Genomic DNA, 21,115 nt, shown 5'->3' on the forward strand with positions numbered 1-21,115 from the left:
TTTTTCTCAGTTAGCATTAAGTTTTGTAAAGTTGTTACCAACTCTGTTTGATTGTAAAAAGCAGTCCTGGTTCAATGATACATAATGAAAAGAGGACTTTTACTTTGACATCGTTCACTTCCTGTAATTGATGTTAAATCTCAAAAGAATCCAGGAGCTAATGAATGTCAATATAATGTATAACATCACTAGCTGTGGGAAGGACATGCAGCAATTAAATGTTCTAATGAGAAGCCAAGTCAGCCAGGTCACTGGTAAAGGGATCACGAGGACAGGGTGGTGAACAGGTCTAGACCTGGATTCTCATGTGGTCCCTAAGTCAAATAAAATAGAAGATGTGCAATCATCTAATGAACAGATGGTTGACCAACCAACACATCCCAACACATTTACCACAGAGGAACCTTTATACCATTCTGTTAGACTGCACATCCTCACCAGTACCAGTCAATAGTTACAGCTTTTCATGGCACAGCATTGGTACAACAGCGTGGCTTTGAGAAGAAGTTCATCGTGAAGTTTGTGATGGTGACAGACTAGCGGCATTGAGAAACAGCTGAGCAAAGGACAGAATGAGAGAGGAGATCAGATCGAGATGAAGACTGCAAAGTGGCTGAAAGTGGAGATGAGCTCAGACATGCCAAAGACATTTTTCTCTCTTAGTTTGGACCATGAGTCGGCCTGCATGGACCCGCTTGACCCACTTAGTTAACTGCCTCTACTGTTTAATTTCTACTTCCCAGACAGTAAAGAAAGAAAAGCTGCCTGTTCTCATTAGTTTTATAGAATAACTGATGTATATCTGACATTAATCTGTCTGCTATAGTTTAAGTCAGATGTTTGCAAACAGAAAAAATGAAGCTCCAAACTCATGACCTCATTTAACTCCAACATGTCTGGGTGAAAAGAGACATGTTAAAGAATGGGTGTTATTTGAGGTTTTGGACAGGGTGTTGTGAGGTAAAGAGATGACAGCCAGTACACTTCATTGGCCCATTCATCAGCCAGCGCTCACATTCCCCGCAGGATTCGTTTTCCTCCCTCAATCCAATCCAGTGCCAAATTCATCCTGAGCTCTTCCCATGTAAGGACTGTCTAAAGTGGGAAATCACTTTCCACGATACAGTTACCCAAGGGGAGTGGTGTGTGTGTGTGTGTGTCTGTGCGTGCGTGTGTGTGTGTGTGTGTGTGTGTGTGTGTGTGTGTGTGCGCACGCGCGCGTGTGTGCATGTGTGTGTGTGAGTATGTGTGCATGTGTGTGTGTGTAGGAGAGAGAGAGGGAGTAGGAACATTAATTTTAAGCTTTCAAATATGAAAAAAGTCTTATCTTTGTGAGTTCAATGTGTATCAGGTCTACACGGGTAGAAATGATCATGTGCTCACACTGAAGTCTGACATGATGGTTGCTCTTGGCTTTTTTCCCACTTTTCCTCTGCTTTAATAATTTCATGCCATCTTAAACTCACCTCACAACAGTGTTACAGAGTTTAGTTTGAAGGCTGAGATGGACAGATATGTTTGCTACTCCAGATTTGGGAGAGCTGTATGTGCTCACTGCTGAGACAGTACTCCAAATGCTGAGATAGCCCTGGGCCATATGACAGCACTGGTAGTTTTGGCCTGCCCGCCTCTTCAGCCACCCCCCACTCTCCCAGCCCTTGGCCCCTAATGAGGGAGACATGAGCCACAACATTAGAACCATCCCCAATATTGTGTAGGTCCCTCTTCTGACACCTGAGCAGCCTCACCGACTCGCATAAAAGACCTGAGGGTCCTGTGGTATCAGGCTATAAAATTAGTCCTGTAGGTTGCCGGGCGGGACCTACATGGGTCGACCTTGTTTTTCCAGTACATCCCACAGATGTTGGATTGAATTGCGATCTGGGGAATTTGGAAGCACTTTGAACACTTTGTCATTTGCACCGACGAACTGCGTTCACAGATGATGGTTTTCGGAAGTGTTCCTGAGCCCATGTAGTGGTTTCCACAACAGAATTGTGTCTATTTTTAATGCAGTGCTGCCTGAGGGCCCGAAGATCACCAACCAATATTGGTTATTAGGCTAAAAGTTCAAACCATTCCCTCCGTCCATCCATTTTCCTCCTCTTATCTGGATCGGGTCGCAGTGGCAGCAGGCCAAGCAAGTTTGTCCAGACTTCCCTCTCCCGGCAACATTTTCCAGCTCATCCTGGGGGATACCGAGGCGTTCCCAGGCCAGATGAGATATATAATCCCTGAAGCCTGTTCTGGGTTTACCCTGAGGTCTCCTGCCAGTTGGGCGTGCTTGAAAAACCTTCAGTGGGAGGCGCCCAGGAGGCATCTGATCAGATGCTGAACTACCTCAGCTGACTCCTTTCGCCACAAAGGAGTAGCGGTTCTACTTTGAGCTCCCTTCTTATGTCTGAGCTCCTTACCTTATCTCTGAGGCCACCCTAAAGAGGAAACTCATTGTAGCTTGTTGCCGTGATATCATTCTTTTGGTCACGACCCAGAGCTCGTGACCATAGGTGAGGGTTGGAACATAGATCGACCGGTAAATCAAAAGCTTCGCTTTTCGGCCCAACTCCCTTTTCACCAACATGGCCCAGTGCAGCGCCTGTTTTACTGCTGCCACCGCCCCGATCCACCCGTTGATCTCCCGCTCCATCCTAACCTCACTCATGAACAAGAACCCTTAGTACTTAAAACTCCCTCACTGGTGGTAGACACTCCCTCCCGACCCAGAGGGAACAATTCACCGGTTTCCAGCACCATGGCCTCAGATTTGGAGGTAATAACTCTCATCCCCACCGCTTCACACTCGACTGCAAACCGCCCCAGTGCATGCTGGAGGTCACAGTCTGATGAGGCCAACAGGACCACATCATCTGCAAACAGCAAAGAAATTATCCCGAGACCCCCAAACCTGATATTCTCCTCCCCCCGGCTGTGCCTAGATGTCCTGTCCATGAAGGTCACAAACAGGATCGGTGAAAAAGGACAGCCCTGGTGGAGGCTAACACCCACCGGAACGTGTCTGACTTATTGCTGAGAATATGAACACAGCTCCTACTGCAGTTGTATAGAGACCGGATGGCCTTTTGCAATGGCACCGGCAGCCCATACTCCCACACCACCCCCAACAAAAAACCTCCAGGGAAATGGTTAAAAGCCTTCTCCAAGTCCACAAAACACATGCTCCTCTTGAATCCAAGGTTTGACAAACTGCCGGAGCCCCCTTTCCAGCACCCTGGCATAAGCTTTCCCCGGGAGGCTGAGTAGTGTGATACCCCAATAGTTGGAGCAAACTCTCAGGTCTGCCATGGTCTGCCAGTCCATGGGTACTATTCCTGACCCCTATGCAACATTGACAGCCAGGGGTAAGACCTGCTTTCCCTTCCTGAGTCGTCAAATGGTTTGCCAGAACTTCCTTGAGTCCTATCGAAAGTCCTTCTCCATGGCCTCCCCGAACTCCTTCCACACCTGAGTTTTTACATCCTCAATCACCGCAGCTGCAGCTGCAGCCCTTCTACAGTGACCTGAAGGTGCTTCTTAATTCACCAGTGACCTGAAGGTACTTCTTAATAAGAAGAAAGCAGCCTTCAGATCTGGGGACAGGGAGGAGCTCAGGAGAGTGCAGCGCCACCTGAAGGAGAAGATGAGAGAGTGCAAGGACTCCTACAGGAGGAAGCTGGAGGCCAAACTCCAGCAGAACAACATGAGGGAGGTGTGAAGGAGATTACTGGATTCAAGGGAGACAACCAGGGGGCTCCCTGGAGAGGTCCAATGAGCTAAACTGTTTCTTCAACAGGTTTAGTTCACCACCCTCATCTGTCTCCTCCACACCTTACACCTCCCAAACACCTCTGCTGCCTTCCTCCCTCCCCCCTCCGCCCCCCCTGGTGAGCTGCATAGACACAGAGCCCTCAATCTCAAAGGGCTCTTCCTCCATCGACACCATTACTCCCCCACCCCCATCTCTGTGATGACTGGCCAGGTTAGGAGACAGCTGCAGAGACTCCACCAGCGCAAGGCTGCAGGACCTGACGGCGCCAGCCCCGGGGTCCTGAAGACCTGCGCGTCCAGCTGGCTGAGGTCCTACAACACCTCTTCAACCTGAGCCTGAAGCAGGAGGAAGTCCCGGTGCTGTGGAAGATGTCCTGCCTGGTTCCAGTCCCTAAGAAGACAACTCCATCCGGCCTCAACGACTACCGACCGGTTGCCTTCACATCTCATGTGATGAAGGTGCTGGGAGAGGCTGGTCTTGGCACACCTCAGGCCGCTGGTGAAATCTTCTCTGGACCCTCTGCAATTTGCGTACCAGCCTCATGTGGGAGTGGACGATGCCATCATCTACCTGCTGCAACGAGCTCAGTCTCACCTGGATGTAACTGGTGACTGTGAGAATGACTTTCTTTGATTTCGCCAGTGCATTTTACACCATCCAACCACTGCTACCGAGTGAGAAGCTGCAGGTGGTGGGGGTGGACACGTCCACCGTCTCCTGGATCACTGACTATCTGACAGGCAGACCACAGTTTGTCCGTCTGGGCAGTGTGCTGTCTGATACGGTGGTCAGTGGTACTGGAGCTCCACAGGGAACTGTTCTGTCTCCCTTACTGTTCACCTTATACACAACTGACTTCCAGTACAACTCAGAGTCAAGACATCTGCAGAAGTTTTCTGATGACTCTGCAGTGGTAGGATGTATAAGGGATGGATGGGAGGATGAGTACAGGGCAGTAGTGGAGGACTTTGTGGAGTGGGCGGGAAGAAATCACCTGCTCCTGAATGTGGCCAAGACCAGAGAGATGGTGGTCGACTTCAGGAGGAAGACGACGGCTCCACAACCGCTGAGAGTTCTGGGAGAGGAGGTGGACATGGTTGAGGAGTACAAGTACCTGGGTGTGTCCATCGACAACAGACTGAACTGGAAGACCAACATCAACGCTGTCTACAAGAAGGGGATGAGTCGACTCTTTTTCTTGAGGAAACTTCGATCCTTCAATGTGTGCAGCAAGATGTTGGAGATGTTCTACCAGTCTGTTGTGGCCAGTGAACTGTACTTCGCTGTGGTCTGCTGCGGGAGCAGGATTGGAGCCAGCGACACCAACAGACTTAACAAACTGGTTAAGAAGGCCGGCTCCATCATCGGCTACAATCTGGATAGTCTGGAAAAGATGGTGGAGAGGAGGACCCTGAACAAACTATTATCCATATTGGATAATCCTGACCACCATCTCCACCACCTGCTGCAAGGACAGCGGAGCACTTTCTCCAAAAGACTCCTCCAGTTCCGCTGTCACAAGGACAGATACAGAAGATCATTCCTGCCGACCGCAATAAGTCTATACAATAACTCACCTCTGGCAAAATCCATCACACAACAATAACACTGTTGTCTGTGTTTCTTGGTTGTTTGTATATAATATATATAGATATATACTGTACTGTATATACTGTATATACTGTGCATTTTATATTTAATATTTAATTTTTGTTTTACTGCTATTTTATTGCTTTTTATTATTCTATTATTATCTTATTGCTTCCTGTATGCTGCTGTAGCGAAAAAAAATTCCCCTTGGGGATTAATAAAGTAACGACCTACCTACCTACATACCTTCTAGCTTGCCAGTACCTCTCAGCTGCTTCAGGAAACACCTGTGCCAACCAGACCTGCTTTTAAAATGGTCTACTCAGATTCCATGTCCCCAACCTCACTCGGGATATGTGAGAAGCTCTTCCGGAGGCGGGAGTTGAAGACCTCCTGAATAGGGGCCTCTGCCAGACATTCCCAGTTCACCCTCACTACACATTTGGGTTTGCCAGGTTTTTCCAGCCGAGCACAGAAGTCCAACAACAAAAAAACATTTGGGTTCAAACTGGGCAGGCTGTACCTCCTAATCACTCCCCGCCAGGTTTCTCTGTCGTTGCCCACATGAGCGTTTGGCCTGTTTGGTCCATAAGCACAAACAGTCAGAGCCTTCCACCCTGTAACCCACAGGCGCATGGAGACGACCCTCTCCTTCCCTGGGGAGAACTCCAATACAGCCGGGGGCTCGTGAGTATCCGCACACTCGTCCGGCACCTCTCATCCTGGGCAACTCTAGAAAAGGACAAAGTCCAGTCCCCCTCCAGGAGCATGGTTCCAGAGCTGGTGCTGTGCGTGGAGGTGAACCCAACTACAGTATATCTAGCTGGTACAGATCCACCCCCCACACCAGCTCCGGCTCTTTCCCTGCTAGTGAGGTGATGTTCCAGGTCCCTTGAGCTAGTCTATGATGCTGGTGATCAGCTTGCCGTCCGGTCTACAATGCACCCGACCCCAATGCTTGTTCCTGGTTGGTGGGCCCACAGGGTGGCTGCTCCATGTTGTTTCTTCGGGCTGAGACCCACTGGGTTCCATGGGCGAAGGCCCGGCCACCAGACGCTTGCCGGCGAGCTCCCCTCCCAGGTCTGGCACCAGGAGCGTGCCCCCGTTTCCTTGATCTGGGCGAGGTGGCTACATTCCGTGTGCTTCTGATCATCTGGGGTTGTTTGAAGCGCTCTTGGTCTGGACTCTCCCCTGGGACCAGTTTGTCTTGGGAGACCCTACCAGGGACTGATACCCCGGACAACATAGCTTCCAGGATCACTGAGCCACTCAAACCCCTTAAGGTGGCGATTCTCTGAAGGGCTTCAAAACATGCAGCATAAACTCTATATCAGAAACCTTTGTCTTTATGTGCATCTTCATGCTGAGAAAATAGTACAAGGAATAGTTCCAAGAAGGAAATAACATTGTTGTGGTTTGAACAAAACTTAAGTTCTCTACAATCTTTATTGGAAACATACAGTATCTGTACAGTCACTGTATAACAAAAGCAGAGGTATATATTGTTTACAAAGAAAAAAAAAATACAAATTTAAACCCCAAGTTGAAAATATCACATCCCTAAACGATGTCAGTTTCACACCAGACCTCCATCAACACCACCGAATGCTGAGTGCTTCTTAGTTGTGTTTCATGTGTTTTTATTGCATGTGGATGCATCAATAGCAGTGTTCAGTGATAGTGTAAAATGACATCATATGCATTTCATATGAAAATGAAACTATGAGCCAATCATCCAACATGAAGCTGCAGGACATCTTTGACAAGTTCATCATCATTTAGCGTCCGTCACTGTTTTCTGTCTTTTTTGCTGTAACGTAAATATGCTGCTTGAAATTAAGTTGATAAAAAAAGCAGGTCATGAACCATAAGCCATATGGAAAACAAAGAGCTAAAAAAAGTTAAAAAGGTCTTTGTGGAGTTTTGCACTACAAGCAACCCCTTTAAAATAAAAGTAATTTGGTTCATATATAAGTATTGATAAGTGCAGTTTTACTGAATATGCAGGTCATAATTCCCCTAAAAAGGTTGTCATATGCTCATATGGTGATGATTGTCTTACACAGATTATTTATGACATTATATGAAGGCACTCTCTGGTAGCATGTGGGGCTTAAAGCTCTGTTTAATACTTTTAAAGACCCCATGTGTTACTCTTTGGCGGTCCCTAGTGGTGGGAGCGAAAAAAGAAGGTAAAGAGACTAATGAATGCTGGCATTACTGTAAACATGCAAAACAGGAGTATAAAAGATACTTCTGATAAAAGTATTTGTTAAAATTAAAATACAACTTAAAAACATACAAAGTAAAACAAATTAAAGGATGAGCAGATCAGAAAAGGTGCTTTATAACACGAAGGCCCTGAGGAAACCGTGTATGTGTGTGTTTGACAGAGAGGAATCCTTGAGTTTATGCGGTCAGCTTGGAGACATCTGAGGAAGATCTACAACAGAAGAAGAAAATAATGATGAATCCCAAACAGGATCCTTCAAACAGCACACACAGAAACAAGATCATAAAACATGACAGGTTGGTCTGGATGCTGCGGACGTTGTATCTCTGGAAGATTAATAACTTCCAGATGGTTCATTAGACCAGTGATAAGGTCTGCAGCCTGCGGTCGTCTGACTGCTCGTGTTAAAAACCTCCACTAACGGTTCGAGGTCTGATGACGTTACCTCTGAGGAGCGGAGCGGGCCGGTCGGCTTTAATCAGAGTACTCTGAGACAGAGCGTCTGTCATCCAGGAGAGGGCGCTGCAGCAGTACTCCAGCTGCAGGAGAGAGACCCACAGACAGAGATGGATGAGTGCTGAGCATGCAGAGCCGACAGCTGCAGGGAAACCAGACACACCAGCAACACACATATACACCCATATCAATCCAGCCATACATACAAGGGTCGGACCGGTGACACTCATCAGTGTTTTGTTAAGATGGGTCAGCTTTTTATTTTTACCTGGCTCGAAACAGGAAAATCTCATTCATAGAAATACAAAAAAATAAAGAAATCTAATCAAGCAAAGAGGCGATGAATTTAAGCTGCAGCTCCACAAACTGCTGAACATTCAGTTGTGTCCCTGGGAGGAACATCTCTCAGTAAATACAAAGTTTACATGTAAAGAATTCACTTGTATAACAACGCTGGATTTTATGGCCTTTGAAAACAACTTGAGACTTGATGGTGACTGTTACAGATCAGGTGTCTATTTAAGGTGCTGCTGACCTCCGTCTCCAGCACATGCAACCTTCGGTCGTGGTTACGGATCTCTGCCATCTGTTTCAGCACACTGTCCACCCTGCAGAGACACAAACACACACACACACACACACACACACACACACACACACACACACACACACACACACACACACACACACACACACACACACACACACACACACACACACACACACACAATGAATATACCAGCTGCAGGTACAACGTCGGAATTCAGTTCAACAAGAATAAACAACCACAAAAGAATTTGAAAACATTTTAAAAGTACAGTGCATCCAGAAAGTATTCACAGAGCTTCACTTTTTCTACATTTTGTTATCTTACAGTCTTATTCCAAAATGGATTAAATTCATTTTTTCCCTCAAAATTCTACACACAATATCCCATAATGACAACGTGAAATACATTTTTTTGAAATTTTTGCAAATCTATTAAAAATCAAAAATGAAAAAAAAAAAAAAATCACATGTACATAAGTATTCACAGCCTTTGCCATTACACTCAAAATTGAGCTCAGGTGCATCCTGTTTCCACTGATCATCCTTGAGATGTTTCTACAACTTGATTGGAGTCCACCTGTGGTAAATTCAGTTGATTGGACATGATTTGGAAAGACACACACCGTCTATATAAGGTCCCACAGTTGACAGTGCATGTCAGAGCACAAACCAAGCCATGAAGTCCAAAGAATTGTCTGTAGACCTCCGAGACAGGATTGTATCGAGGCACAGATCTGGGAAAGGGTACAGAAACATTTCTGCAGCATTGAAGGTCCCAATGAGCACAGTGGCCTCCATCATCCGTAAATGGAAGAAGTTTGGAACCACCAGGACTCTTCCGAGAGTCGGCCGCCCGGCCAAACTGAGCGATCGGGGGAGAAGGGCCTTAGTCAGGGAGGTGACCAAGAACCCGATGGTCACTCTGACAGAGCTCCAACGTTGCTCTGTGAAGAGAGGAGAACCTTCCAGAAGGACAACCATCTCTGCAGCACTCCACCAAGCAGCCTGTATGGTAGAGTGGCCAGACGGAAGCCACTCCTCAGTAAAAGACACATGACAGCACACCTGGAGTTTACCAAAAGGCACCTGAAGGACTGTCAGACCATGAGAAACTAAATTCTCTGGTTTGATGAAACAAAGATTGAACTCTTTGGCCTGAATGCCAAGCGTCATGTTTGGAGGAAACCAGGCACCGCTCGTCACCTGGCAATACCATCTCTACGGTGAAGCATGGTGGTGGCAGCATCATGCTGTGGGGATGGTTTTCAGCGGCAGGAACTGGGAAACTAGTCAGGATGGAGGGAAAGATGAATGCAGCAATGTACAGAGACATCCTTGATGAAAACCTTCTCCAGAGCGCTCTGGACCTCAGACTGGGGCGAAGGTTCATCTTCCAACAGGACAACGACCCGAAGCACACAGCCAAGATAACAAAGGAATGGCTTCGGGACAACTCTGTGAATGTCTTTGAGAGGCCCAGGCAGAGCCCAGACTTGAACCCGATTGAACATCTCTGGAGAGATCTGAAAATGGCTGTGCACTGACACTCCCCATCCAACCTGATGGAGCTTGAGAGGTCCTGCAAAGAAGAACGGGAGAAACTGCCCAAGAATAGGAGCCAAGCTTATAGCATCATACTCAAAAAGACTTGAGGCTGTAATTTCTGCCAAAGGTGCTTCAACAAAGTATTGAGCAAAGGCTGTGAATACTTATGTACACGTTATATTTTCGTTCTTTATTTTTAATAGATTTGCAAAAAATTTAAACAAACTATTTTCACTTTGTCATTATGGGATATTGCGTATAGAATTTTGAGGAAAAAAAATGAATTTAATCCATTTTGGAATAAGGCTGTAACATAACAAAATGTGGAAAAAGTGAAGCGCTGTCAATACTTTCCGGATGCACTGTAAAAGAGAAACAGATGAACAAGTTAAACTGATTAATACTGACGTGATTAACAAACTAAAGGTGAACGAAAAGAGTCAATTAGTTAAAAGATCTCTCTCGTCAACAGATGAAAAAGCATTCACTTCTCATTTGAGGTTTTGGAAAGAACTGTACACGGTTTTCTGTGTGAAAAATCAATAACAAATAAAACCAATTTAAAATTGTTTGCCTTTTTTTGAACTGTTTATAACAATATGTGATATTACAGCAGCACAGGTTTGACTGAAAAACGGCATCAGTCACATGCCTGCATCCTACAGAGCTGAATTCATGCAACTTTATCAGCGTATGAGATATTTTCCAGGATATCAGAGGGTTAATATGCAACATCATGCAGCCCTCCAAAACCTCATCAGATCATCTCCTCTGTATTCACCTGTGCTGAAAGCACAACATTTCTAATGTCTATTTTGAATTGGTTATCATATTCACAAGAATCTGATTTATCCTAATTAAATTAATTATTAAAAGATATTTTACACCAACACATTTGTCTGCTAATAATTTGAATTTGTTAGCTAAAAGAAAGCATTGTTCCCTCAATAATATGCAAATGTGTGCATAAATATGTTCCAAAACGTAAGAGATGATCTCCTCTGTGAAAAGTATGTTCAGTGTAAGAATGAGGTTTCGCTGTGAAGGAACACGAACGCATCCACAAAGTCACAAAGTCACAATGTTTCAGCATCAAAGGAGCCGATGTGACATCCTGCGTACAAAGTAGTGCGTGTGGTCACGTGACGTAGGACTACAACCTCAGTGAAAGGTCGTTGGTCTGTGCCACCGACAGTTAATACGAATACATTGATATGTGAGGAAACACGTCAACGATCGGAGAGGAAACTTACTTGACGGATGTCCGCTTCAGTCGCGCCGTGTCGCTCTCCCTCTGCCTCTTATTCTGAGCCGACAGGAGGTTTTCTTTCTGGATCGCCTCCCATGTGTTGAGTCGGCTCGCCTTCCTGCCCCGCAGCTCCAGAACTGAGGACGGAGAGGACCAGTGGGAGGACAGACAAGCAGGGACACAGATAAACATCCACAGAGAGAGTTATCTGAGCTCTTGGTCCTTTAGAGTTAATGACAGGATTATTTCACAGGTAACGAATCCCCAGTAAAAACTAATTTGGCCTCCTGCTGTTCCTGAGCCGACAACCTTATCTGGAACACAGCTGGAGTACACAGCACCAATTATTATTCAGAACATTTCTGTTGGGGGGGGGGGGTTAATAGAAATCCAGAACACCTTGGCTGTCGTTGGGGTCCAGTGGTTGATCTCAGAGAGGTGCTTGGAGTTTTGGGATGGTGTGTTGGAGTAGGAGGTTTTTCTTTTCGTTTTTGGGTAAGAACTTGATCTGGAGGATGAAGATTTTGGCGGAGCAGAAAGTGGATTTGTCTGCTGTTACCAATTCATTGATGGAACAGATAGAATAGGTAGAACAGGTGGAATAGGTGGAACAAGTGAAACAAGTGGAACAAGTGGAACAGGTAAAACAGGTGGAACAGGTGGAACAGGTAGAACACGTGGAACAGGTAGAACAGGTGGAACAGGTAGAACAGGTAGAACACGTGGAACAGGTAAAGCACGTGGAACAGGTGGAACAGGTAGAGCAGGTAGAACATGTGGAACAGGTTGAACAGGTTGAACAGGTAGAATAGGTGGAACAGGTGGAACAGGTCGAGGGTGTCGTTGTTGTTAAATATGAGAGATCTCCTGCGGTTTCCGGGGATGTGGGAGTCCTTTTGGACTTGAGTCCTTGAATTGGAGGATTGTGGGTAATCTCTACTGGGCGTAGACCTTGGGTTAATTTTAACCAATCAGCATGAATCAAAACCAGATGACACTCTGCCACCGCTGTAATTACCTACTGTGTCCACCAGAGGGTTTTTAACAGAGTACAGAATATTGATCAAATAGTTTTAGTGAACACCAGCAGCTTGACGAGGTGCTGAGTGTTTATTCTGCAGTGAACGCTGAACTTATGACAGTTTATAAACGCTTTTCTCATCACTGTCACCAGCCATCCAATCACAGTGAAGGAGGGGCGGGACAAATGCGGTTAACCACCGACACTGGTCCCTGATTGGTCCGCCCTTCAGAGTGGCTGAGCTAACGCTAATAATAATAACAACAACAACAACAACAACAATAATAATACCAGACTATTCAGAATACCAGAAAAGTGAAGCTGTGAGCGACCTGCTGACAGAGACTGGTTCACGGACTATAAACTGTGTATCAGCCTTTTGATTTTAACATCCACCTTCATACATGAACAAAACCTGAATTTAACCTAACCTGAACATCAACTCCCTTTTAGATTTTAGTGCTCAGATGATTTTGGACCTCCCCCGGGGGAGACAGCCCCCCACCCTGTCTCCACCTGCCACTTCTCACCAAAGTGTTGGTTCTTCACTGACGGGATGCTGTGGACATGTCTCTTGATGAACAGGTGCAGGTGTGAGATGATGATGAAAGGTGGAGCCAGGCAGGGCCTGGAGTGATACTCTACTATCAGGTTGTAGCGCTGGAACTTCCAGTAGGTGTCGCTGCGCTCCTGGACTTTGGAGAAGGTGTGACTGTGGAAATTATAGACTCATTGTTTACATATAGAAGACATTCCTCTGCTGGGTTTCTGTACTGCAGTAATAATCTAATAAACATATATATAGAGGAATTGAAGTGAATCCTTGTGAGTTTTAGTGCACCTGAACATGGCGATGAGCAGGTTGACCAGCACAATGTTGGTGAACAACAGGTAGATGACGAGCAGGATGACGACCAGCCAGTTCGCGTACGTGCTCAGACACGGCTCGGCTCCCGCTGCGATCTCGGTGGCGTTGTTTGTGCAGTTTAATTCCTCCACTTTATCAGCTGGATGGAAGTTAAAAAAACTTGAAGACCTTATAGAGTGGCATCCATTTGAACAATGTTATGTTCAAATCTAAGATGATTCTGTGTTCCAGTGTTAGTGTTACAGGTGTTTCGGTGTTACAGTGTTTCAGGTGTTTCAGTGTTACAGTGTTTCAGCGGTACGATGTTAGTGTTACAGTGTTACAGTGTTTCAGTGCTCCAGTGCTCCAGTGTTTCAGTGTTTCAGTGTTACAGGTGTTACGGAGTTACGGTGTTACAATGCTCCAGTGTTTCAGTGTTTCAGTGTTACAGTGTTTCAGTGTTACAGTGCTACAGTGTTTCAGTGTTAGTGGTACAGTGTTACAGTGTTTCAGTGCTCCAGTGTTTCAGTGTTACAGGTGTTACAGTGTTACAGTGTTTCAGTGCTTCAGTGCTCCAGTGTTACAGGTGTTACGGTGTTACAGTGTTACAGTGTTTCAGGTGTTTCGGTGTTTCAGTGCTCCCGTATTACAGTGCTCCAGTGTTTCAGTGTTACAGTGTTTCAGTGTTTCAGTGTTACAGGTGTTACAGTGTTTCATTGTTTCATTGTTACAGTGTTTCAGGTGTTTCAGTGTTACAGGTGTTTTGGTGTTACGGTGTTAGTGTTTCAGGTGTTTCAGTGTTTCAGGTGTTACAGTGTTTCAGTGTTGCTGCATTAAATCCTGTTTAGTTGTAATCTGAAGATTTTGCTCAGTGGTGGGAAAATTTGTAACATTAAATCATTATACGAGCTGCATATTAGAATACAATGCAGGCTTTGTTTAAGTACGGTTTGTTTTCTGGAATTGCATTTGATCTATTTGTATTGGATTACACCACATTTAACTTACTGACTAAACATAATAAATGTGTGCATTCATTTAAGAAAACTGATTTGAATTAAATGACAACCTTTGAACAATGTGATACCAGAGGTTGGAGTTTTGACCTGATGCAGCTGACCGATATAAAGGCAGGTCGAACTCACTGTCCATCTCATGAATGGGTATCTGCCCAAAGATGTGCAGGTATGGCCTGTAGAAGACTCGGCGGAAGATCCAGTTCGGACGCGGGTCGAACGAGTAGAGCAGAGCTTGATTGGCCACTCCGTAGGCCATGAGCCAGACGGCCAGGAAGAACAGGAAGAAGAACAAATCTTTCACCTGAAGCAAACACACATAAACCAGAGAGGACATCTGTTGAAGAATGTGTGAGAATGATGAGGACGCAGCCGGCTTTACTAATTCATGCATTCTACCAACTGAATCTGAATGTAGAGTCACTGTCCATGATGCTCAAATAATCCCTCACATGACATGCAGCCAGATGCTTTTATGATTGTAATAACAATAATAATAATAATACTAATAATACCAGACTGTATTCTCAGAGAAGAAAACTGTAAGCGATCCTGTGTGTGAGTTTTGTGTGTCCAGCAGGTTGTTGTGTGTCCAGTAGGTTGTTGTGAGTTTTGTGTGTCCAGCGGGTTTTTGTGTGAGTTTTGTGTGTCCAGCAGGTTGCTGTGAGTTTTGTGTGTCCAGTAGGTTGTTGTATGAGTTTTGTATGTCCAGTAGGTTGTTGTGTGAGTTTTGTTTGTCCAGTAGGTTGTTGTATGAGTTTTGTATGTCCAGTAGGTTGTTGTGTGAGTTTTGTGTGTCCAGTAGGTTGTTGTGTGAGTTTTGTGTGTCCAGTAGGTTGTTGTGTGAGTTTTGTATGACGTCACCATTTTGCCGACGATGATGATTTTGGGTCCGAGTTGTTTGTGGATAGCGAAGATGTGGATCAGACGTAGAGTGAAGACCATGTAATCGATGGCCATCACAGCTCGGCCAAAATTATACGACCAGGGAAACATTCTGGAAAAACAAACGTCAATCTCTGGTCAGCGTCCATATTCACCTGCAAGATGATCTCACACTAACAGACGAGAAAGAAGTAAAATAAAAGAGAAAAGACGGATATTTGCAAAAACATGTGAAGGAGGAATCACCTGCAGCACACAGCCAGAATGAAGAGGGCCATGGCTGTCAGATCACACTTGTTCCACACATCCTGGATGTAGTTCTTCATCCTCTGGAGCACAAATGAACTGCCCACAAAGAAGGTCTGTCGACCAGAGAGAGGAGAGTGAGGACAGATGATGGATCAGTGGAACGAGTTCTGCAGGAGTCAGCTGGGAGACCAACACAAGAAAGACTCTACATGGAGACAATATTCATCGGGACCAGACTGTGGCTGAATAAATAGCAACCTATTGTAAGACACACAAAACTCACATAACAACCTGCAGGACACACAAAATTAACAACAACCTGCTGGACACACAAAACTCACATAACAACCTGCTGAACACACAAAACTCACATAACAACCTGCTTGACACACAAAACTGCCTCAACCCTTTTGCTACAGTTTTCAGCCTGTGTACATGTACATGCTGTATGTGTCTTCGCTACCAACCTGTCGGATCTCCTCACACACTAAGGTGAAAACCCAGAAGTAAAGCACCAGCTCCAGCATGGCGGGGCCGTCGGGGGGCGGCGGCTTGAAGTCCACCAGCAGAACGTAGGCGAACAGGCAGAGGAAGAGGAAGTACATGAGCACGTTGCCGAGGAAGGAGGTGACCGGCGCAAACCAGAACTGCCTCCAGCGGGACACGATGAAAGGTCTCTTGGAGGTGGTCGGCGAAGAGCCTGTCGTAAACACCCAGGTAAAAAAAAAAACAGGAAGGGGTTTAGAGACATCAGGAAACACAGACAGACAGCAGAATTCAGTCCTCTGTAATACTATTATAATGTTGGAGCATTTTAAAATGACATCATCTCACAGAACTATGTCACAGTCACGGTGTAGAAATCAGGTGATCAGATGGTGATACTCTCATCATCTTTTAATATCTGCCCTTCTGTTGATTTTACACACTAATACACACAATATCTAAAAAAAATTTGTTCGGCCAAAGAATGGGAAATAATGGTGAGGTTGTTGCCGGACTGTCTGTGCAATATTTCAGATTAAATCTGAAACAAATATCCAGAAATGTAATGAGAACAGGATTGAATATTGAGTCTTCATGGTTCTCAGATTGATTTTTAATGATTTTATGATCGCTGACATTTCAACATAACACCATTAAATAAAACTGTAACTTTGCTCTTTGGTACATGTTAAAGTAACTCGAATAGTAGCTCCATTGCATGTCCTGTTGATCTTATCATTCTTATGGGTTAATCATGTTTTCCTGTGACGCTCCTCCCATTCTTGCACTTTATCATGTAAGAAATCAACGGACATGTAACCATGATATTTGAATACAAAAGGAACCCTGAACAATTTTGGATGTTTTGTGGAGAAAGTCATCACTGCCCATATCATAATTGAATCTAATGTAGGTGCTCCCTGCACTCACTGACTTTAATAAAAAACATTCTTTCACCAGCAACGGAACGAACATGACGTTCATCACCACTGCTGCTGAAACTCTGAGAACAGAAGACGATCGTCGGTCCATTTGGACGTTTTTGATTTCTGGTTTAAATCTTTTTAAGAGATTCCTTATTATATAAAAAAAATGGAGAAAAGCAAAAGGAGTGGTTGTACTTTCCATTATATTATACGCTCGGAGATATAAAGGCACATTTTTATTTTACCAACCAAAACAATAAAACACACAAAAATAATTCATCCCAGAAACAAGCACTGTGTGTATTTTCTCTCAGTGATGTGAACATATAAGTTTTAAATTTCTTCTTCTGACCTCGTCTAACTAGAAAATAAAAATGAAAATGTGAAGTGCAGTGACAGCTTCACTGATGAATGTGTTGGCGGCACCCTGCTGACTCTCTGAGACACTTCTTACTTCCCGACAGGAACATCACCAACAGGAGGAACCACTGAAACGAGGATCCAGACTCACCCACGAGGTTTTCTTTCAGAGCCCTGAACTCTTCTGCTTCTTCCTCACTGCAGAACGAAGCATCACAGACTGCCGTTAGAACTTGATACAAAAACCAACACAACGCGATCTGACCAGCGTGCGTTTCATTTTACTTCTGTATGATGTCAGCGAGGGAGAAGACGGTCGCATCGTTCCCTTCCAGACTGTCCGTGTCTCTGCCGTGTGGGAGCGCCACGGACTTCACCTCCTCGTCCGGTTCCCTGTGACATCATCAACACACACACGCTGCCATGTTTTCGTCCGTCAAACCATCAGAAATATGAATTAAAGGAAAACAAATTTTTTTTTAAAGTTTTTTTAAAAGTTTTTAAAAATTAAAAGTAAAACACACTCACACAGTCAAACATACACTCACACAGTCAAACACACACACTCACACAGCTAAACACATACTCACACAGTCAAACACGCACTCTAACAGTCAAACACACACACTCACACAGCTAAACACACACTCACACAGTCAAATACACACTCACACAGCTAAACACACACTCACACAGCTAAACACACACTCACACAGTCAAACACACACTCACACTGTCAAACAGTCACACAGTCAAACACACACTCACAGTCAAACACACACTCACACAGTCAAACACACACTCACACAGTCAAACACACTCACACAGTCAAACACACACTCAAACAGTCAAACACACAGCATGGCACAGTAAGAACACACCACCGACCTGAAGCTAATCAGGTCTGTGTACAGGAATGGGGGCAGGAAGAAGGTGAGGACCAGTTTCCAGACCTCGGTGCTCCTCTCCATGTCGCCCCACCAGATCTGAGACAGCAGCGACTGCAGCACAGAGGACATTCATTACACTGCCTGCATCATGGCAAAGAGTTTGGATCAAAGAAATTTGTTCAAAAACTGAATTTGAAAGACAAAGATTGGAAATGAATGTTATAGAACGGCTACAGTCTGTCTGTTTGTTTCTGCGTCTGCAGGTCATTTCTAATTTCCCAGCCTGTGTTGTGGAGGGTTCTCCTGTTTACTCCAGTATGGTCCCAGTCTGTTAAAGCAGCAGTGAGCAGGATTTAGGGACATCTGGTGCTGAGTTTGCAGATTACAACCAGCTGAACATGAGTTCACCACAAGAGGCCTTTTGTAGTGCCAGTGTTTGGTTTGTCCCCTCTGGGTCCCTGTAGGAATATGGCGGTGCAACATGGTGCACTGCGTGGAGGAGGACCTGCTCCCTCTTCAGATATTCAGTCTGGTGTCATGGCAACAATGATTCTTATTCACTGATAAAACCTTATTTATGAATATTATCTTCCATCTAAACAATCCACACTGAACCTTTTCCTCCTCTTGTCAGCATCTCTACCTGAACTCCATCGTGGCTGAAGAAGAGACGAGCGTCGGCCACCATGGCCATCTGCAGACACGTAGCTCCGCCCCACACCGGAGACTTCCTTATAAGGAGAGTGAAGGAGCGGCTCTCGCTGTTCTGGTAACACTCACCGAAAACATCTGGACACAGAACACAGTGAAGGACATCGTCATTTTATCTTCTCAATAAGTGTCTCTTAAGTTTCTCACTCTTCACAAGACGACGTACCTCGTGTCACGCCCCCGCCCCTCTGGGATAAGTAGATATAGTGAATGGACGGACAGGGTCTAACCGAGCTGTGATCTTGGTGTGAAAGGTCCGACTCACCATGTGCCAGGTTCTCAAACGTCTGAGCCAGTTCCTTCATGGCCAGCTTGTTCTCAGTCTCACTCTCAAGTTTAGAAAGTTCCCTCAGCAGCTTACAGCCTCCCAGAGCGCTGAGCACCGACTCCCCGGCCTGACGAGAACAAGATCTCAATAAACACCAGAAACACAAGATCCTAATAAACACCAAGAAACACAAGATCTCAATAAACACCAAAAAACACAAGATCCTAATAAACACCAAGAAACACAAGATCTCAATAAACACCAAGAAACACAAGATCTCAATAAACACCAAGAAACACAAGATCCTAATAAACACCAAGAAACACAAGATCTCAATAAACACCAAGAAACACAAAATCTCAATAAACACCAAGAAACACAAGATCTCAATAAACACCAAGAAACACAAGATCTCAATAAACACCAAGAAACACAAGATCTAAATAAACACCAAGAAACACAAGATCTCAATAAACACCAAGAAACACAAGATCTCAATAATCAGCTGGAACTGGTTCCAGTAACGTTGACCGTGTTGTTCAAACACGGCCCATTAAATAAAGACGTCAACTCTGAAATGAGATGAGATCGTAGAGTATCAAACACGTCTCACCATCTCCCAGAAGTAAACAGCCATTTCACTGCGGTTCTGCAGGACGGCCCAGATGAAGAGGGCGGCCCAGGGCGAGAGGCAGCACTGGCCGCGGTACATGCACTCCCCCAGCAGCAGCTTGTTGACTTGCTGAGGGCGAGAGGAGACAGAAAAGACACCGGTGACTCACATCAGACATGTTCGTCTCTCATTGTCAGGATGTCTTTTTGAAATTGTGACAGCAGTGTTTTTTCACTGATGATGTTTTACTGACACATTTTCATTCTCTGTTCTGCTCTGCATCATCGAAGAAGTATGAATTCACCAAATAAACGTGTGAAACAGGAAGCCATCGATTCCTCACTGAACCCTCGTAACACTGTTGGACAGTTTAGAAAGGAAAAGAAAAGAAATGGAAGCCTGTTTCAGTCAGTCAGAGTTGCGGTGAGCGTTGCTGTGAGCATGGATGGTTTCTGGAGAGGTTTGAGTCTCCCTGTGAGCGTCTACAGGATGAAGAGGCTTTAGGTGAAGGATGGATGGATGATAGCTGCAGTTCATTGAGCCTCACAGCTTCCAGCCTCACGCATAGTTGTGCTGCTGGACACACAGGAGTGATAAACTTCTCCACAGCTTCGGATTAAAACCATTTTTTTCAACTACAAAAGCCACAAAAATGACTTCTACACCTTAGATTCATGTCCTCCTCATGGACTGAAGACAGATTTTACTGCTCCTGACCTTCAGAGCCCTCCTGGTGCTCATGCTGTGGTCGAGGCCCATCGGTCCGTAGTAGAATGGCTGACAGATGTCACCCAGGAGGTCCCACAGCAGGCGGGACACCTGCAGCATGACCACACACCTCAGTACGACAGCATGCAGAAGAAGGATGCTCCAATACGTTAGTTTCATAAAATGCATCATTATTCTACTGATTGAAGGCCTAAACAACTGCTGTTTCATTGTTAATGCACTGATCCTACTGTAGTCTTTAACATATGTAAAATAAAGTAAGAATATTAAAAAAAAATTAAGCAAAAGATCAACATAGCTTATATATCATTTCCATCATCCTCACCATCATGGACAACAATTGCACACCATCAGTAGAAAATGAGACAGCTATGTGCCCACCTCTCCCCCCTCCTCACCTCGTACAGACTGAGCTCCATCGCCGAAGCCGGTCCAGTCAGTGCACTCATTGGACTATTCGGAGGTGTCGTCACGGCTGCGTCCAGGTCGGGGCAGGATCCAGCCAGGCCCTGCCGCTCGCTCAGACGCCTCTGGAGGAGGATGTAGGGCAGCGAGGTGTCCGACAGCGAGTGGTACAAACTCTCCAGGCGCTGGTACGTCAGGTAGTCCAGAATATTCAGACCGTTCTCACAGAAGAGACGAACGAACTGGGGCTTATCGTTGATCAGAGCGTCTGTCATGGAGTCCTCCAGGTCCTCATACTGAAAACATAGTCACCTCATACTG

At 45.3% G+C, this 21,115-nt stretch overlaps 1 protein-coding gene across 1 annotated transcript in view; it reads right to left on the bottom strand.

The window, feature by feature from the left end:
- Nucleotides 1-6,783: 6,783 nt before the first annotated feature.
- The window catches only part of trpm4a (transient receptor potential cation channel, subfamily M, member 4a), a 35,233-nt gene continuing 20,901 nt past the window's right edge, over nucleotides 6,784-21,115 (bottom strand). Inside the window, exons 11-28 of the mRNA XM_069710215.1 lie at nucleotides 20,788-21,090; nucleotides 20,378-20,479; nucleotides 19,661-19,789; nucleotides 19,045-19,174; nucleotides 18,712-18,857; nucleotides 18,067-18,179; nucleotides 17,464-17,571; nucleotides 17,330-17,376; nucleotides 15,874-16,106; nucleotides 15,404-15,519; nucleotides 15,137-15,269; nucleotides 14,402-14,576; nucleotides 13,251-13,416; nucleotides 12,940-13,121; nucleotides 11,393-11,525; nucleotides 8,581-8,653; nucleotides 8,035-8,128; nucleotides 6,784-7,799 (exon numbers count right to left, since the gene is read on the bottom strand). Coding sequence (XP_069566316.1) covers nucleotides 7,774-7,799; nucleotides 8,035-8,128; nucleotides 8,581-8,653; nucleotides 11,393-11,525; nucleotides 12,940-13,121; nucleotides 13,251-13,416; nucleotides 14,402-14,576; nucleotides 15,137-15,269; nucleotides 15,404-15,519; nucleotides 15,874-16,106; nucleotides 17,330-17,376; nucleotides 17,464-17,571; nucleotides 18,067-18,179; nucleotides 18,712-18,857; nucleotides 19,045-19,174; nucleotides 19,661-19,789; nucleotides 20,378-20,479; nucleotides 20,788-21,090 — 2,409 coding nt within the window. The 3' untranslated portion in view covers nucleotides 6,784-7,773. The remainder of the gene's footprint in view (nucleotides 7,800-8,034; nucleotides 8,129-8,580; nucleotides 8,654-11,392; nucleotides 11,526-12,939; nucleotides 13,122-13,250; nucleotides 13,417-14,401; nucleotides 14,577-15,136; nucleotides 15,270-15,403; nucleotides 15,520-15,873; nucleotides 16,107-17,329; nucleotides 17,377-17,463; nucleotides 17,572-18,066; nucleotides 18,180-18,711; nucleotides 18,858-19,044; nucleotides 19,175-19,660; nucleotides 19,790-20,377; nucleotides 20,480-20,787; nucleotides 21,091-21,115) is intronic.

The sequence above is a fragment of the Brachyistius frenatus genome, unplaced genomic scaffold (genome assembly GCF_029030835.1).
Source record: "Brachyistius frenatus isolate BFR_SWC_R1_liver_20210118 unplaced genomic scaffold, ASM2903083v1 Contig_90, whole genome shotgun sequence".
NCBI classification, from domain to species: domain Eukaryota; kingdom Metazoa; phylum Chordata; class Actinopteri; family Embiotocidae; genus Brachyistius; species Brachyistius frenatus.